Source organism: Ochlerotatus camptorhynchus, unplaced genomic scaffold (genome assembly GCF_037179485.1).
Source record: "Ochlerotatus camptorhynchus isolate MF236.1 unplaced genomic scaffold, CSIRO-AGI_Acam_v1.1 ptg000352l, whole genome shotgun sequence".
NCBI lineage: Eukaryota > Metazoa > Arthropoda > Insecta > Diptera > Culicidae > Ochlerotatus > Ochlerotatus camptorhynchus.
The window spans coordinates 91367-111782 of record NW_027040840.1 but is presented as its reverse complement, the minus strand read 5'-3'; the positions used below and the strand labels follow the sequence as shown (position 1 = coordinate 111782).

Below are 20416 nucleotides of genomic sequence, written 5' to 3'. Positions count from 1 at the left end.
GTTCCTACTTCACGCCTCCTCGAGTCATATGATAACAAAAGACTACCAGCTGAAACATGGACACAGCTGGTTGGCGTAGCCTGGGCAATGTTGCCAGTCCGGCAATAGCAAAGTGAAGAGGTGCGACGCGAACACTGGCGCGGTAACCATAGTACGGTGATAGAGGAAATGCTTCACCAAACCTGAGCGTCTGCTCACCATGGAGGTGCGGCTCAAAACGGCGTCTGTTCTCCATGTTAGGAGCGGCTGATCACCGTCCTAGTGCCAGCGTGGGACTCTAAACAGAGCTGTGCACGATGGTCCCCCGGCGAGACAGGGGGTTGGGGCAGGCCCAACAAGCCGCCCTGGAAAAAAACAAAGTTGCAAATACCGAAGAAAGAAATACGGATCGGAACAATCGGCACAGACCTACGCGACGAAATAAGGACTACGATTGGAAACTCGGAACATGGAACTGCAAATCGCTCGGCTTCCCGGGTTGCGATAGGTTAATCTATGACGAACTTCAACCACGCAACTTCGAAGTCGTAGCACTGCAGGAACTTTGCTGGACGGGACAAAAGGTATGGAAAAGCGGGCATCGAGCGGCTACTTTCTACCAGAGCTGTGGCACCACCAACGAGCTGGGAACCGGCTTTGTAGTGCTGGGTAAGATGCGCCAACGCGTGATTGGTTGGCAGCCGATCAACGCGAGGATGTGCAAGTTGAGGATTAAGGGCCGTTTCTTCAACTACAGCATCATCAACGTGCACTGCCCACACGAAGGGAGACCCGACGACGAGAAAGAAGCGTTCTATGCGCAGCTGGAGCAGGTGTACGACGGCTGTTCGCAACGGGACGTCAAAATCGTCATCGGCGACATGAACGCTCAGGTAGGACGGGAGGCAATGTATAGACCGGCAATCGGGCCAAACAGCCTGCATGCCGTATCGAACGACAACGGCCAACGATGCGTGAACTTTGCAGCCTCCCGGGGTATGGTAGTTCGAAGTACCTTTTTCCCCCGCAAGGATATCCACAAAGCCACCTGGAGATCACCTGACCAACACACAGAAAACCAAATCGATCACGTTCTAATCGACGGGAAATTCTTCTCCAACATTATCAACGTCCGCACGTACCGCAGTGCGAACATAGATTCGGACCACTACCTAGTTGCAGTATGCATGCGCTCAAAACTCTCGACGGTGCATAACACACGTCGAAGTCGAACGCCACGACCCAACATTGAGCAACTACGGGACACCGGAGTTGCCCAGGACTACGCGCAGCAGCTGGAAGTTGCACTACCCACGGAGGAGCAGCTTGGCGCAGCTTCTCTTGAAGATGGCTGGAGGGACATCCGTTCAGCCATAGGTAGTACTGCTGTAGCGGCACTAGGTACTGCAATCCCGGACCGAAGAAATGACTGGTTTGACGGCGAATGCAAACTGTTAGTAGAGGAGAAGAATGCAGCACGGGCGAGAATGCTGCAACACCGCACGAGATTGAATGTGGAGCGATACAGACAAGCGCGGAACAGACAAAACTCGGTTTTCCGAAGGAAGAAGCGTCAGCAGGAAGATCGAGATCGCGAGGCGATGGAAAATCTGTACCGCGTAAACGACACACGGAAGTTCTACGAGAAGCTAAATAGTTCGCGCAAAGGCTACGTGCCGCAAGCCGATATGTGCAAGGACTTGGACGGTAACCTTCTCACGAACGAGTGTGAGGTGATTGAGAGGTGGAAGCAGTACTATGACGAGCACCTCAACGGTGAAGCAGCAGAAAACGAAGGTGGCACGGCAACAGACCTTGGAGCACGCGCAGAAGACGACAGGCTACCGGCCCCTGATCTTCAAGAAGTTGAGGAGGAGATCGGTCGGCTGAAGAACAACAAAGCAACTGGTGTAGATCAACTACCAAGTGAGCTATTGAAATACGGTGGTGAAGCACTGGCTAGAGCGCTGCACTGGGTAATTGCCAAGATTTGGGAGGAGGAGATATTACCGGAGGAGTGGATGGAAGGTGTCGTATGCCCAATCTACAAAAAGGGCGACAAGTTGGATTGCTGCAACTACCGCGCGATCACACTGCTGAGCGCCGCCTACAAGGTACTCTCCCAAATTCTATGCCGCCGTCTGTCACCATATGCAAGAGAGTTCGTGGGGCAATACCAGGCGGGATTCATGGGTGCCCGCGCTACCACGGACCAAATTTTCGCGATTCGGCAGGTTCTGCAGAAATGCCGCGAATACAACGTGCCCACACATCATTTGTTCATCGATTTCAAATCCGCATACGACACAATCGATCGAGATCAGCTATGGCAGATTATGCACGAGTACGGATTTCCGGATAAACTGACGCGATTGGTCAAGGCGACGATGGATCGAGTGACGTGCGTTGTTCGAGTATCGGGGACACTCTCGAGTCCCTTTGAATCTCGAAGGGGGTTACGGCAGGGTGATGGACTTTCGTGTCTGCTGTTCAACATCGCGTTAGAAGACGTGATCAGAAGAGCTGGGATAGACACGAGTGGCACGATATTCAGGAAGTCCATCCAGCTCCTTGGTTTCGCCGATGACATTGACATTATGGCACGGAACTTTGAGATGATGGCGGAAACGTACATCAGACTGAAGGCTGAAGCTAGAACGATTGGACTTGCCATCAACGCATCAAAGACAAAATATATGAAAGCAAGAGGTTCTAGGGAAGACAATGTTAGCCTCCCACCCCGAGTTCAGATTGACGGTGACGAAATCGAGGTGGTCGATGAGTTCGTGTATTTGGGCTCACTGGTGACCGCCGAAAAAGAGAAATTCAAAGACGCATTATGGCAGGGAATCGTGCCTACTTTGGACTCCGGAGGACGCTCCGGTCGAATAAAATTCGCCGCCGCACGAAGTTGACTGTCTACAAGACGCTGATTAGACCGGTGGTCCTTTACGGCCACGAGACCTGGACTATGCTCGTGGAGGACCAACGCGCCCTTGGTGTTTTCGAACGGAAGGTGTTGCGTACCATCTACGGTGGAGTGCAGATGGATGACGGAACGTGGAGGAGGCGAATGAACCACGAATTGCACCAGCTGCTGGGAGAACCATCCATCGTCCACATTGCAAAAATTGGGCGACTACGGTGGGCTGGGCACGTCGTAAGAATGCCGCACGACGACCCAGTGAAAATGGTTCTAGAAAGCGACCCAACAGGAACAAGAAGAAGAGGCGCGCAGTGGGCAAGGTGGATCGACCAAGTAGAAGGTGACCTGCGGACCCTTCGCAGACTACGAGGCTGGCGAACTGTGGCCATGGATCGAGTAGAGTGGAGACGACTTCTTCGGACAGCAGAGGACAACAAGGCCTTAGCCTGATTGGTAAGGTAAGTAACGGTTGATTTGGCAACTTTTAGCGATTTTGCCAACTTTGCGGGCGAGTAGCTCGGATTTTCGCGATGCGCGAGCAAAATTTTGATACGCTGCTCTTCTTGCTTGGACGGCATTTTGACAACTGAAGAGTGAATTCCAAAATCAAAATAGGAGCAACATTCTACACACACACACCTTCAAAATGAGGGGTGTTCAGGTTTTTTTAATGCAAAATTGAAAGAAATACGTCAAGTTGATATTGACCAAATTTTGACCGTATCACCCTTTATTTTCGACTTACTGCGTGGTAACATTGATTGTCCTCAAATACTACAGGATGTCCCTCTATACGTTCCACCCCGACAGTTGAGAAGCTCACCGGACTGATTACGGTTTCAACAATCCATTCGACGCTTGTCTGCGAGCTTTTAACGATACTAACGAGGATTTCGATTTTGTGATTAGCAAAAGTACTTTTAAAAATAGGATTAAGAATATTAGGTAAAGTATCGAAGATGAAACAACACATAAATAATAAATAAATAAACTTATGAGTCGATGTTTAAATTACTCAAACTCTAGAAAACGTAGTTTACTTGTAAACTGAGAAAATTTTTCCAAGACTCATAAATCTTTTAGAATATGAGAAAAATTTACTCATTCTAGAAGCATACACTCAAAGAATAAATCACATATCCAATGGAAAATATTCATTAGAATTTCACATACCTTTCATGTGATATCATATTGCTATACAAAATCACATGAACCTTATATGTCAATCATATAGAACTCATGTGATCACATGAATGTTATGTCAAATTCAAGGAGATATAATTTTTTTTAATGGAAAAATGTAATGTGCATTCCAAATAGAAACTACATGAAAACAATTTTCGTGTACTAATTTCATATGCACATCGAGATTTTGCTCATATTACAAAACAAATTCCAGTAAAATTTCGTAAAGCTTTACTCAGTCTATGTGCAGTGTTGGCAAAATCATCAATCAAATAATATTTTTCTACTCTTATACACTCTCAATGTCACGCGTGATATTGGATCAAAATATCATGCTTGATATTGCTTTTAAAAGCTCTTTTAATATTGTGAGACTATTCACAGCATGCAAAAATCAAGCTGAGAGTTGACTCGACACAAAAATGATTCCGTTGAACATCGTTTTCTTAGAAAGAGTAAGTATAGTTTGCTATCTCTTTTTACTCTTCACCGATGGCAGACACGAAGTGACTGCTGCCACCCGTTATGGAAGTTTCGGTTGCGTTCGGGTGTAAAGCAAAAATCATTAAACTCAATCTCACCACAGTTTGGTGAGTTTAGTTAGCTTGATATTTTGAGCTGCGATATCACAGCTTGCAAATCAACCGCAGATGTTTGTTTGTTGATTTTTGTCTACGAAAATCAAGCGTTATTTTAGGCATTGGTGAGATTTGATTTTTTGATATCCGGAGAACTTTGAGATTTGGGCGTAATTGCTTTTGTAAACAAATACGTCAATTGCCGATTTCTCGCGAATAAAAGAACAATCTTACAAACAAACTATACCAAATGATAGAAAAACCAAGCCTCTACCTGCTAGTGTTGTTAGTTTTTTAGATTGAGCTTTAATTCGCAAGAAATTGACAAATGACGTGTTTGTTTACAAAAGCAATTACGCCCTAATCTCGAAGTTCTCCGGATATTTTCCAACACTGAATATGAGTGAACTAATTTCAACTTGGAGTTGGCCTCATTTGTCGTGTAATCGTAATCAATCTTTTTTATGAATTGTTTTTAACATAAATGGCGTAAATGGATGCATTATAAACTCCAATTAGGTTCAATTCGTTAAAAGCAGGTCTTTTTCCTCGAACCGAGGCTCGAACAGAACTTTTACTGGCAATTAAAATTTCGCATCTATCTCAGGACAAACCCCCGTTAACAACCCCCCCCCCCGTCACACACAAAATTTCTGCAAATTTTATGCAGTCCAATTATAGACAGTTCTTAAATTCACAGACATTTCTTAAATTCACTGACATTTTTCGCAGACTTCTGAAAAAAAAATCTGGCATATCTGCTTGTAGCATGCTTTAAGACCTCAATAAAACTTGCAATGCTACTTGGGCTGGCTTTTTTTTTAATTTTGATGTTTCTTCCTATTTGAACCGTTTCAGCAACCCTGATCAGTGCTGCAAAATCTCAACTCATTTGAGCTAACAGTCACAGTCAAGGCAAACCATGTCAATTGCTGTCAGTGACGAACATGTGTAGATTTTTTTATTAACTAAATTTGTAACGAAATAAGATGACTTCAGCAACACAATTAAATAAAGCCGTTAAAGTAAACAAGCATCTACGTTCTGAACTACTTGGATAACAATAATGTGACACAGAATGCACGAGATTACACTTTTTGATACCAGGTGAATCTTTGCCATTGACGAAAGTTTTTTTGAGAATCAAGTCTGTCAGTGACTATGTGATGAACAATTCTGTCAATATCGCGCGAAAGTCTGTCAATGATAATGACAAATCTTAGCACTAACCCTGATCCTGATTCATCAACACTTTTTGAGCACGAAGTGTTTAGAATTGTATTAATAAGCTTATAAATTGCTGTTTTGATTGTCGATTTCTGCATATTTAGGTGGTGGTAAATTGAATCTATCACTAAGATGTGCTCGTTCCCCCGCTTCTGGCGTGCAAAAGGACCAATAGGAGAAATGGCACTGATGTTTATTTATTTGAGAGGGAAAAGCCCACTTCAGAAGGACCAAACTTGCCCCTTCTCAAGTGGGCGGAAAACCTCTTCTTTTCGTATCAACAGATGACATAAAATCCTACAGATACATATATACTTGAACTTAATCAGGAAACACTTATCTTTACTTAATCAGGATGATAAAACATTATAAAATAAATACTTAAGGCTAGCACGGGAAGCATTGAAGTCAAAAAAGTTATAACATTTATTGAAAATTTTACACATGCTAGTAATTGGTTCGTTTGCACCATAGTTTTTGCGACAAGTCGGGATCGTAAAGAAAGAGTGGGTTCGCAAATTGACTCGTCTTATATTAATGTTAAGCTGTTGCAAAAGTGGACAACAGTCAATGTCCGAACGCAGGAGATTGGCGATGAAGACAGCCTTAGCTTTTTTTTTTTAGTTCTTTATTAAGGAGATTTTTAGCCTATGGCTAGTTCATCTCCGAAGAAAGGAGAGGGCTTAGAGTGAGTAACCTCTAGATACATGGTATATTAACATTTAGTTAATAACTTTGGTTGCTGGCTCTTCAACTTATATGAAAAAATAACAATATATAAAATAATGAAACAGAAGAACAACAGAAAACAAAATGATTTAAGACAAGCTACAAACGATTAATCCAAACAAAACAGAGCTCAGCTGGCATGGGTCCAATAGGGGAAATCCATCCAGCTGAGATGTCCCGACGGCCGAAAGAAATTCCTGCTATACCGAGTGGTAGATTTTGGCTTCTTTTAAGAAGGTTACTAGTGCTGCCGAGGCCGAAGTATCATTCCCGAGCAGATCGCTGATGCTGGAAGTTAGGCAGAGTGACTCCCGAAGATTTTGGAATTCCGGGCAGTTGCACAGGATGTGTTCGACGGTGTAGGGTACCCCACAGATGATGCAGCTTCTGCGGAACGGCAGGCCACCATAGTTATAGTAGAGTTTAGTGTGCCCGGTTCGAAGCCGCGAAATCACGCGTTGATCCCTCAGGTTGTCCAGTTCTCTCCATGGTTCAGTTGACCCTTTTACTTTGCGGATAAAGGCAGTTCTGTTGCGGAACCACTCAGCTTCCCATGCCGCTCGAATGGTCCGCATGATCCACCGTCTGACGTCCTGTAGGGGTACCTTGTTGGTGAGTCTGGGAGTGTTCGGTGGGGCGTACTTGATAATCGCCTGGATCCATGGGTGTTTTGGTGCTTCCGAGGTGATCGCTTGAACGACGCTGTGTGAGTCAGTTAATATAAGTATCGGTTTGTTGGAGACAGCCTTAGCGACGTCACGGCGAGCACTGAGAAGTTGTAGGCTCAGCAAGTTACAACGACTTTCATAATTAGGGAGGTTTACAGGGTCTCTCCAGGGTAGCCAACGAAGAGCATAACGAACAAATCTCCTCTGAATAGACTCAAGTCGATTCGTGGCATTGTTGTAAAACGGCGCCCAAACTACTGAACAGTATTCCAGTGTCGAACGGACCAGTGAACAATAAAGCGTTTTCAAGCACGAAGTGTACGAAGTGTCTCTGAAATCTTTAGCAAAGCGAAAAATAAAGCCAAGCTGAGAAGATGCTTTACTGGTGACATATGACACATGCTCTTTGAAGGTTAGTTGAAGGTTAGTGTCTGACCATGAAGGCTGTACGTAAAGCAGGTGGGTGATTTTTTTCTGCAGAAAGTGATGATGGAGCATTTGGAAGCATTCAATACCATCCTATTCTTGTGACACCAAGTAGCAAAAACGTCCAGCTGTTGTTGAAGGAAAACTGTTGGCCTATGGATCTAAGATTATGCCCATCGCTTTCATCAAATGTAAAGAATTTATCAATTTTATTTAGATGAACGCGTCATTGAAACGGTACTAATGAATATTTTTGGTCGCTATTGAAAATTTTGTCGATTGCTGAATTTATGTATGGGCCCAAATCAGGGGCATTTAGGCCGACATTACACCCATTTCCCCTACTAAGTAAGTAACGCAATTCCATATACGATCGACTCAAATTTAAGTTTAAATTACTCAAACTCTAGAGAACGTAGTTTAAAAACCTACTCATTCTAGAAGAGTATACATTCAAAGAATAAATCATATATCCAATGGAATATATTCATTAGAAATTCAAATACATGTGATATCATATTTGAGAATTGCACCACAAAATCACATGAACCTTATATGTCAAATTAAATTTAAGTGATTTATCGTATAGAACTCATGTGATCACATAAATGTTATGTGAAATTTAGATAGATGTCATTGGTTTTATTAATGAAAAATGTAATGTACATTCCCAATGGAAACTACATGAAAATATCACGCGTGATATTGGTTAAAAATATCATGCTTGATATTGATTTTACAAGCTCCATTGATATTGAGAGACTATTCAAGACATGCAAAAATCCAGCTGAGAGTTGACTCGACACAAAAATGATTCCATTGCACATCGTTTTCTTAGAAAGAGAAAGCATAGTTTGCCGATGGCAGATGCGAATGGACTGCTGCAAGCCGTTATGGAAGTTGCATTCGGGTGTAAAGCAAAAATCATTAAACTCAATCTCACCACAGTTTGGTAAGATTTGCAGTTGGTGTTGGTTTTGTTAGCTTGATATTCCGAGCTGCGATATCACAGCTTGCAAAATCAACCGCGGATGTTTGTTCCTTGATTTTTGTCTACGAAATCAATCGTGATGTTGGGCATTGGTGAGATTTGATGTTTTGATATTTTCCAACACTGAATATGAGGGAACTAATTTCAACTTGAAGCCGATCTCATGTGTCGTGTAATCGTAATTTATCTTTTTTATTATTAATTGTTTTTCACGTATACGACGTAAATGGATGCATTTCCAACTCCAATAAGATTCCATTCGTTAAACGCAGGTCTTTTTTGCTCGAACATGACTTTTAATGACATTTAAAATTTTGCATCTTTTTCATGACCGAACCCCCGAATCTATTTCATGACCGAATGGTCACACGCAAAACTTCTGCAAATTTTATGCAGCCCAATTACAGACATTTCTGAAATTCAGAGACATTTTTCGCAGACTTATGAAAAAAAATCTGGCATCTCTGGCAGGGACCTAAATTTTACTACTACTAAATTCATTGCAAATGTTCGAATGCCAACTAGTGTGTAATCAACGCTTTCAGGTAAAATCGCTTAATGTCTTAAAATTGTGATGTCTCCTGAATTTAATAAATATATTTTTTTAAATAGTCATTTTTACACTCTTGTGGAATTCATGACTTATTCGGGATGAGATTTGAACTCGTGACTTTGACGTGAGAGGTTTGGATGTTAAACACTGCGCGGGAGACGTCCCCTAATGAATAATATCATAGAAGTATCATCGCTATCGACCGGTATACCATGGTATGCACAAAATCAATAAATATTTTTGTGTGCGTAAATAATAACGGTCACAGGGACACCATGATGAAATCTACGACTCACCAGGTAGTGAAAAATAAATTTCCGCTTAGTCCATTCATACATACACAAGTGGGACCATGACCATGTGGATTACATTAGGCAGGATTCCAATTCCATTTATAGCTTGTTTCACAAATAAACTGTATAAATGGTTTATTTCCACACATTTGCAACATAAGGGAAACACTCCTATTGTTGCGCTACGTTAGAAGCGTTAGGAGCATTTTGTTATTGCATGTTGAATTTTGAAAAGTTATTGATATACAGCAGAACATATAACTTCCCTCTATGGGTATGCGTTAAAATTTAATGCGCTTCTAATAAAATCTGAATTTTCAGCACTCCATTAATGTTAACCACTGAGCCCCCCTAAAATTCAAGCTTCCCAATCGATTTAATCAAGCGTAAATATCAAATTTCGTTAATGCGTTGTGCACCGTGCAATGCAAAAGGCTTACTACCGCACATGGTTTGTTTTTGAAAACCATCCTGAAGAAGAAAAAATCAGCTTGAGAAAAAAATCCTCCTCATGATCAACACTTTTTGCTCCTTCTAGCAACCAGACACCCAAATCGACAGCACACGACCGACCGGTAGGTTACTAAGGCACTCCGGCACTTGGCTAAACAAAGTCCCAAACTCATGGAAATTGGGGACCACTACACCCTAGTTTACCTGCGGTGTGTGTGTGTGCGCCGATGGCTTCAGAAACCACACAAAAGCAGCTGGTGCTGCTCATATTCCGGGAAGCAAAAACTTTGCGCCAAATTGCAAAAACCTCGTGAAATCCAATCTGCAACAGTTGCGCGGAGCAGTTCTCCGGCAGCCAGCGTGTGGGTATTTTTTGTTTGTAATTTAATTTTCAGACCGTACCGTACCGGGCCAAAATTGTTCACTGAAGGGAAAATTTAGCAAAAAGTAAAAAACAAAAGGTTTGAAATTTTACGCTACGCGTCGAACAGCATATTACAGAATTTGACAAAAATAAATTCCAAGAATACACGTGCTTCGGACAGCTTCTTTTTGGAAGGTAGCAAAAACAAACGATGACCCATCTAACGGCTGGCATGATCGAATCAGTGGCACTGTTTCGGTGATATTGAACATTAGTTGTAGGTTATGCAAAAATCGTGAACCTAAAAATTGACATGAGTCATGCCATACAAAGCCCAGACACCCAGCAGCAGCACCGACAGCATCAACATTGTTAACAGCACTCTCGTGCCACTACTGGAGCTACTGGAAGCCGGCCGGAGCGACAGTGATTTGTGTGCGATTGCAAACTCATCGGCTCTTTTCCGGGTTGACACTTCAACCGGGTGCCTATTGAAGATCTATCAGAGTGAGAAAGAGAGATACAGTGGTCGGCCGACATCGAACGTGCTTGAAAGAAAGCGGCTTCAGGAGCACGATTGCACAAGCCGCAAAGTGAACCTTTCTTCGATTGTCGGTAGATGAATGGATGGATCGACCACGGCAAAGTCATCATGATACCAATATACAAGTCTGGGATGCATTTGGCGTCGAAAATCTCTAGTCCAGCTGATGGATGATGGAAAGCGAGGAGATGGTGCCAAGGGATAAACACACATACGCTTCAAATCCCGCGGCTCCATGGTTTGATCGGATGGCATTGATTGGGGCACGTTTCGAGATGGGCGAGCTGGGGGCTGCTGTCAGGCTCGACCAACAAAATGTGACCACATCGGCACGTCCAGAAGCCACATTATGTGTGAATATATGCATTAAATTAAATGAGATGGAGTGTTGTTAAGTACTTCACCAAGCTGTGTCGTTGTTGCTGGTTGGCAAGCCTAAGGCTGCGGAAGACCGACCACTGTAGAGGTGAGAAACAGAGTGATTGAAAATCAATTAGATTAGATTGAATGTAAATGCATCCGGGATGCGCCGAAGGGTGTATTTCATTTGAGATGCATGAATGCAAAAGGTAGCACACATTGAGGACGTGTGGTTTCAACATTCGTGCTCGAGGGCTACCGAGCGCAAATTGACAATGACCCATATGCGAGAGAGAACGAGATTGGAATAGCATCGCTTAGCATGAACTGTACTAGTACGTTTACTAGATTTGCTTTACAGGGTCTTTAAGTTAAATACTCGAGTACATGGACTCTATTGAAGCGATTATAATGCTGTGTAAATCCTCAGCATTAAGGAAGGATATCAGTCCGCATCGTGCTCTCTTGTCGTGCGGATCTATTTGCTTTTGCTGGAGGAAGTATTACTACTACCCAAAGCTACAACTAATTTAAACAGCACTTTTCAGTGCTCAATATACCTGTAAATGTTCTATCTTGTTCGACTCTTATTCCTCTTCAATCCTTGTTTGGACCCTACCCAAGGTAATCTTTTTTGGATATCGATTTGAAAAATTTCTCTTCGATCCTTCAGATTCGTATAGTAATCTGCTTGGAAGTCGATTTGGAGAATCTTGGTTCTGCCACCATGGCGCCTAAGCGCAAAAGAAAAGGGCAAACTCTTGATCCCCCTTCAGATGAAATTAATTTGAGCAATCAATTTGATTTGCTCACGGATGATGAGAATGATCCATCATCCAGGAAAATTCTAGTAAACTTTTCCGGCTTAATGCCAAGATGATTCCCCCTATTGTGATAACAACTTCCGATTTCCATGCTCTTCGCACGGATCTTTTAAACTTCGTGAAGTTCAAGTTTTCACTTCAAATTGGCCGTCGGGGTGAATGCCGTGTATTGGCTGAAACCTTGGACGGATTCAAACATCTTCTCAAGTATCTTACTGAGAAGCAGCATAAATGTTTTACTTACGACGCCAAAACTGAACGTGTGTTCAAGGTTGTCTTGAAAATTCTGCCCATAGGTGAATTCCTGGATCAGATCAAAGATGAACTGGCGAAATTACTTTGAGTTGTGCCACTCCAAGTAATCAAAATGAAAATTAAATCCCATCCTGGCGATTCACGCAACGGGATTTCTTATGATTTTTATTTAGTTCACTTCAAGTCTAGTGAACTAAACAACCTTAAGGACTTAGAAGAAGCTAGCCTTATGCTCCATGTCCGAGTGAAGTGGGAACACATCAGGAAGACTGGAGGAAATTTCCAAAACCTCACCCAGTGCCGTAAGTGCCAGGGATGGGGTCACGGAATTAAGAATTGCTACATACCAGCTAAATGCATGAATTGTGGTGATTCCTCTCACGCAAAGGACGACTGACTTGTGAAGGAAGATCCTAAGAAATTTAAATGTTCAAATTGTGGGGAAAACCACAAATCCAAGTTTTGAGAATGTAAGACTCGCAAAGCGATCCTACAATCTCGTTCTAACCGACATCGTAGGAAACGCTGAACGTTTCCAAACAGGTACAAATTCCTCTGCTGTTAACAACGGTCAGCGAGGAACAAATTCTATATTCGTAGGTACAAACATCGAATTCTTCATCTATACTTGATCCCCTTGCTGCTAACAATGTTCAGCGAGTAAATGGAGCTGCCTATGCTGCTATTGCACCGGGTAGAAATCAAAATACATACTAGCCAACTGAATACGAACGGAAATTTTGATAATTTTGATTTAGGAAGCATTACTGCCCCTAAATTGGAATTTTTACAGAAATCATTAATATACATGATTACTGATATGCTTAAAACTAACTAAGAGCTATCTAACTTTTTGAGAGTTCATAACGTGCATATCACCGTTATAACTGAAAAGTTCCTTAAACCTGACTATATTGTTAAAAGGGCCGCACACTATTTCATTTATCGAAATGATCCTCTTGATGGACCCTGTGGTGGCCTTGTCATCATTGTTCAAGGGCATATCAAACATTAAATTCTTTCTTCGTTATAAACCAAAGTTTTTGAAACTTTGGGAGTTCTGTTGAAACAAAATTTGGATAACTTACTTATACAGGGTGTTTGGTTCCGGGTTTTACATATTTTCAGGGTAGATAGGGCTCCTAAAGTTATGAAAAAATCCCCATGAAACATAGGGTCGGAAATGACTGCTAAGTGAGTTATTCAACATTCTATGGTTTTTGTACTGCCAAATTTGGTTAGCTATATTTTTTTAATCTTAATGTGGTTTTCTGATTTCAACATACCTAATGAAAGATTAAAGTCTTAGCTATCAATGCTCTTTAGTAAAGAGCTCGATTAAAGTTAATTGTCATACATTAAAATTGAAAAGTATGTTGAAAGTACCAAAAAACTGGTGAAATTTCATACATTTTAGTGTTTTTATGTTGAAAATTTTCATTTCTGTTTATTTAGTTGTTCTACAAAACATTTTCCATGCAGTTCCCTAGATTTGTGCCTTTGGTAGTAACCTTGTAGGCTTTATGGATTCTTCGTAATTATTGATTTAAAACAGCCATAAAAACTTGTGACGTTTTCATAAAATGCGCTATAGTCACCCTATTCGTTCGTACATTCAGCTGTTGCAATGGACTACGCACATGAAAATTTGGTAGAATGTTATTGTAAATGTTTAGCTACATTCTTAACTTTTGATTATCACACATCTCCTGCGCCGAAAGAAAAGATAACTGCGGAGATGTTTCGCGGTATCGAATATTGCTCAGTCTCAGCAGAAAACACAACGAGAGACACCGAATCGGCGAATTCTGAGAGCGGAAGGGAGAGAAGTATGTAGTGGTAATAAGTCGATGCAGCGTTGCCAGGTTGCCAGATTTATCTGGCACAGCCAGAGAAATTTAAGCTCTGCCAGACAGATTTTTTGAGAAATCTGGCAGCTTCCTATGTTAATTGGCTGTGCCAGATTTTTGCCAGACATTTTTTTCGTGTTTTGCCAGATTTTTTCAATATAAGCCTGGTCTCTCTGAGTCGATGTCACTTTTATTTCATAGCACTCGCAGCTCAGCTGCGGTGCTGTTTCGATGGAGGAGTGTGGAGCTCCGCTGCTTCTGTATACACACTTAGTTTTTTTTGCAGTAGTCAGTATTTTTACTGGATTTTTGGATTACTGAAAAACTCGGTTAAAATTCAAATGACGGGATAACAGATGAAAAAAACTGTCGCAAAGTTGTCAAAAATGGTGTGAACTCATATTTTCAGTTGAATAATAGTAAATAATGGCAGCCCTAAGTATGCCTCTTTAGAATTGATAAAACGATCCGTAAAATATTGAAAAACGTTCCATTAAAACATCCAAATGATCCATAAAACATCGGAGAAAATCCCTGAAAAAGTGTGGATGATCTATAAAAAATATCAATATTATCAATATTTTATGTAAAATTTAGCAATACAATTGTACAAATGTTCTGCTAAATTTCTAAAGAATGAGCATTGGAATTGAACGAATAACCCATAAACATATTGAAATTGATCCATAACACATTCGGCAATGAACCTTAAACTTAAGAAAATGATCCATCAAAAATGCGCACTTCCAAATATAGACATGATCCATAAATTATCATCGTTTGCGTGCTTATTATTCATGTTTAGGACACAATTTTTTTTTTTAATTTTGATCCATAAATCTTGAAAAATGCTCCACTGCATACCTACTTAGATTTACTGTCCTGCCGTTGTATTTTAGGTAGAGGTGCGAAGCGACGGGCAAGCGTCTAGAATTAGCTTCCAAAAGATGATTCTATAATAATATTCTTAAGAAGCTTCCCATAAAACTAACACTTATTTTTCATATTTTCTTAAGAAGATTATTATAGAAGCTTCTTTTGGAAGCTTATTCTAGACGCTTGGAGCTTAAGCGTCTAGAATTAGCTTACACCTCTACCTAAAAAATACGGCAGGACAGTAAATCTAAGTAGTTACGCAGTAATGGAGTAATTTTTCATGGTTTATGGATCAAAATTAATAATATAGTGTCCAAAACGTGAATAATATACGTCTAATTTATGGATCATGGCTGTTCGGAGTATCGGGACTTATCGGGGCTGTACCGCCAAGCCCAGTGAAAACCCTGTGGGAGATTCGGAGAGCTGCGGTAATGGTCGGTGTCATAAATGACAGACGTCAGGTTTGGTTCAACGGAACTGTGAGTTGAGTATAATCTATATAATCTACTATAATCATTTGCATTCATTTCGTGCATTCATTAACATTCATTTGCCTCCAACTGTTTTTCTTCAACAGCATTCCGCAAAATGATATATAGAGCTTTGTAGGTTTTGTTATTAGCTACAACTTTTGTTAACAAGTCAAATCCATATCTATCATGCATGACGAAGCAGAGCGAACAGAAACCACTACTGTTTTTCAGTGAATGTATTTTACATTCACTGAAAAACAGTAACAGATTCTGCCCGCTCTAGTTCGTGATGCATACGAGATACAGATTTGAGTTATGGATAAAACATGTAGCTAATAACAAAACCTACACAAGTTCTATACATCTTTTTGCAGAATGCTGTTGATGAAAAAAGTTAGAAGCAAATGAATGTAAATGAATGTATGAAATGAATGCAAATGATTTTCCATGCCTGGGTGCAACTAACTTATTTTTGGGTAGAAAGCGAGGGGAAAATTCTATACGAATTACACACAAGAAAATGCAAACTACTTTGACCCGCCTTACCTACTATTGGGTACCTGCACTATAGTGCCGAGATGAGTGAAAAGAACTTACTTTTGGGTACTTTGTTCTTACCGTGTAGATAGGGCGGAGTAAGAACGAGAAAAAAAGAGAGGAAAAGAAGGTACAATTCCAAAAGTTTTACAGCAAAATTAGGTTAATTGCCTAAATTTGTTACTATACCTATCGTTTAATTAAATTGTAGTGATTTGTAGTGAACAAGCTACTGAAGTAGGTTAGTTGGAGGTGGACTTCGCGAAAATATTGAATTTAATAACCAATAATTAATAATCTAGATACTACAATTTGATCCTAAAATTTGGTAACCTACAATTTGTTCCTAAACGCTATATTCTTGATTTACCAAAAGTAACTAGTAAGTAGTCTATTCTACATCGTTTGCGTGCTTAACTAAAATAATAACTGAATCCCTAAATCCTAAATCTAGCCAAATCTTTGTTGAAAGAGTGACGGAAGATAACTCTCGGTTTGAAAAATCTCCCGCTCAGCCTCCTATCGCTTTTCACGGAGGAATTTCTCTTCCTCCAGCGTGTTCTCCTCTGCTGCAACAGGTCTAGGGATTTCTCCAGGCTGACCTCATTGGTACTCTGGCATCACTCCTCGCACTATTCTTTCTGCTAGGTGGTTTCTTTGGAACAGACTTGCACCTGTCTGCACCTTCAGCATATTTGTGCACTTCGAGTACGTCTACGGAACCTCCTTTACAGCTGTTGTCTTACCAGCACAACTGTAATGGGTCGCAGAATCACACTGGATCATGTACGTGGTCATGGCCTTCACAAAGCGTATAGTTTCGATCGCTGTTCTGTTCTTCACTGGTGTTGATTCCTTTGACATTTTGAGGATATATCCGATGTTGTTCTTCAAGAATGTTCGGATTAATGAAAGCAACTTCCTCAGAGCAGTCTCGTTTTGGACAGCTTGAAGCTGAAATAGGTTTTATTATAAGCGTTAAGATTGGCTTAGATTTTATATTAGTTTAATAAAACCTATATCATCTTCAAGCTGTCCAAAACGAGACTGCTCTGAGGAAGTTGCTTTCACTAATCCGAACATGTCTATATTTTAAGTGCGCAAACTGGAGTTCCTATGGATCACTTTCTTTAGTTTAAAGTTCACTGCTGAATGTGTTATGGATCAATTGCAATATTTTTATGGGTAATTTGTACAATTTCAATGTTCATTCTCTAGAAATTTAACAATTGTGTTGCTAAATTTTACATAAAGTATGGATCATATTGATATTTTTTAAGGATTTTCCCCGATGTTTTATGCATCATTTGGATGTTTGTTGTGGAACGTTTTCCAATATTTAAGGATCATTTATTGGTTTTTATATTCAAACGTATGTTTGTCGTAAATAATAGATTATTAGCCAACAATAATATTAACTTAAAAGTGCGAAAATTCTAATAAAGGTCACCTTTTCTGCGTAATAATTCCATATGAACGAAGGAATAAGTGTTCCGAAGACTCAAACATGTTTTTACATTCGAGAAATATCCCTTTGCACCACTAGATTTCCTAATGCTTGATGATTTCCAATCCAAGTACCAACCTTTTATATTAGCTTTATCTTGTATGCACCATAGATCAGTTCACTCTAACTGCATTACCTTTGCGTTTTGATTCGCGCCATGCTGCTGCCGTACAATATGCCTTAATTTGTTTTAATTAGCGTTACCAGAAACATCTCGTTAAACACGAGTCCTGTTTCCTCTCCCTGTTCCGTACGCATTGTCAAGGATTTTTGCGGCTTTTATGCCATATGGTTTCCCTTCCACCATGGAGGCACTATATGGAAATGGCGTAAAACGCACCAGAGAAAAAATATAATCAACAGATTTTTTCATGGATTTTTCAAAACAAAAATGCAGCTTTAAATGTACTTGAAAAAAAGTCGAAAGTCATATTACCCAGTAGATGCATATTACCTACTAACTTCGGTTCGTGATCATGGCACACACACACCCCCATAGCAACAACAGACAACACGCGGATAGCCAACTGCATATTGCATAAAGTGAATTTTAATCCCACTTCAGCGTTCTGCCGCAAAATAATGGCACTATCCGTTGTCATCATATAAACAGAACACCATGGTACATTTTCCCAGCTATACGATGCCCCCTTGCCGTCATCATGACATTATCGTTGCACTGTAGGAACCTTCCAAATAGCGACATAAGGGATGCAATTTAATACCTACTCAGTATTTGGACTTGGTCGGGTATATCCTTCGTCTATAGTACTAAATAAACTGGCTGCGGGATGCGAATCAGAACAGGTTGTTTGGATTGCTGAGAAACGAAAGGAGAAAAAAAATCCAAAAAATTTGGTGTGTCCCATATTTCCAAGATTCCACACAGTTGCCAAGCGAGACGCCTGCAAATGAAAGGACAGAGAAGTGCAATGAATAATAAATTTAATGATTAGATTTTGCTTTCCCCCTCATAACTACATTGCTGCCTTATAAAATACCCTGTTCTTCCTTGTCTTTCGGGCCACATAGGTTTGGAAAGCTCTAAATTTTATTTATGAGGCGGTATATTTTCCGCCGAAATGATTCACAAGAATGCCAAAATTCTCTCACATCGTGATGCGGAATTCTGTGCACGATGAAGACAATACAAATCGGATTCCGGCCATCCTCTCGACCAAAGGAGAGGGATCGATGATAAATCTTGGTGCCGCCCCTAATGACCCGAGAAAATTGATCAAGGCTGTTGCGGTGGGTTCTGATTCAATGCTGTATACATGGCCATAAGATAGAGGTAAAAACAAAAGGCAATTTATTGTTCCCTTATGGTTTACCTTTCTATATGGATAAATTATTAAAATAAACACAGATTTTTTTATCATTACCGCATTTAACAAATCTTTAGCCATTAGTCAATATTAGAGTGAGAATGAACTTTTTAAACTTTTTTGAAAAACATACCTAAATCTGATTTTGTTTTAAATATGGACCCTATTAGTACGCTTGTTGCAAGTAATGTGAAGCACCAGTGAATACAAAATGATTTTAAGTAGTTACCAAATATTTAATAAGTGCAATATATTCATCAATAAGATGTACCCAACAAACAATCGTCTTTTGAAGAAACGACTTCTTGACGATTTTGTTATATACTTGATTTGCATGTGAAGTAACGTTTAATTTTACAATATTATACATTTATTATACGATTGTTCAACTGTGGAAAACTAACCCGAAAATAAGAGAGAGGGGGGAGACAGGGATGGGTGTTAGTTATTCTTAATTAGTGATTGTTTTCATTATTTCTGACGTGGCACGTACCACACAGGTATTCAAATAAACTACATACATGCACGCAGGCAAAGTAACGTAAGAATTCCATAAGAAACATATATGAATTTTAGCCATAAGAAATGAGTGTTAATGTCATTGATTTGCCTTATGAAAAATAAAGTTGACGTGGACGTTGTGGCTAGGGGGCCCCCGTTCGTGGTGACCACTCGTCTTTCAACGGTTGGGAAAATGAAATGGTTGAAGGCGTATAAGAGCTACCTCATGATACAGAAAATCAAGCATAAGTCACGCTTATGAAATTCATATAGGAGAAATGGCTCTAATGTTGGCCTATGGATCTAAGATTGGGCCCATCGCTAAAAAGCTGCTATTTATCAATTTTATTTAGATGAACAAGTCATTGGGACGGTAGTAATGTATATGTTTGATCGTTATTGAAAATTTAGTCGAGTGCTGAATTTAAGTATGGGCCCAAATTAGGGGCATTTAGGCCGAAATTACATCCATTTTCCCTTGTTGTTCATAAGTTGAGCCTTATGAATTTCTTAGGTCCATTTGCCTCAGTGTATACATGTCGTTGCATGGGATTCGAAACATGAACCTTCCGATCACCAGCCGCTTGCATTGTCATCAGAGCTATCCTAGATTTCATCATAAGGGCAGCTCAATAATCAATAAAAGCTTGCTTGAAAGTGAATAGCTATCAGCACTTCCGATAGCAACTTTAGCTCCTTAAAGGCCTTTAGGAATGATTAATTCATTCATCATTGTTTTACATAAAACCAATGTTACCTCTTCACCTCTCCAATTCCAGGAAAGGATGCTCGCTTATTTTTGGCGTAGAACTACGTCTTTGTCGACTATACTGGGGTGCAAATCAAAAAATATGTTTGGTGAAATAGTGTTAGGCTTTGAACGCTTGTAACTTTGTCATTTATAGATGAAATTAAAATCCAAGTACGCCAATCGATAGGATATTACATTACGAACCTGCTGAAATAAATATTTTTCCAATTTTCCG

At 40.4% G+C, this 20416-nt stretch overlaps 1 protein-coding gene across 1 annotated transcript in view; it reads right to left on the bottom strand.

Annotated features, from left to right (window-relative positions):
• The window catches only part of LOC135709155 (angiopoietin-related protein 2-like), a 54503-nt gene extending 37545 nt beyond the window's left edge, over positions 1-16958 (bottom strand). The window contains exon 1 of the mRNA XM_065231372.1: positions 16841-16958. Within this exon, the coding sequence (XP_065087444.1) occupies positions 16841-16958 (118 nt within the window). The remainder of the gene's footprint in view (positions 1-16840) is intronic.
• Positions 16959-20416: the final 3458 nt, after the last annotated feature.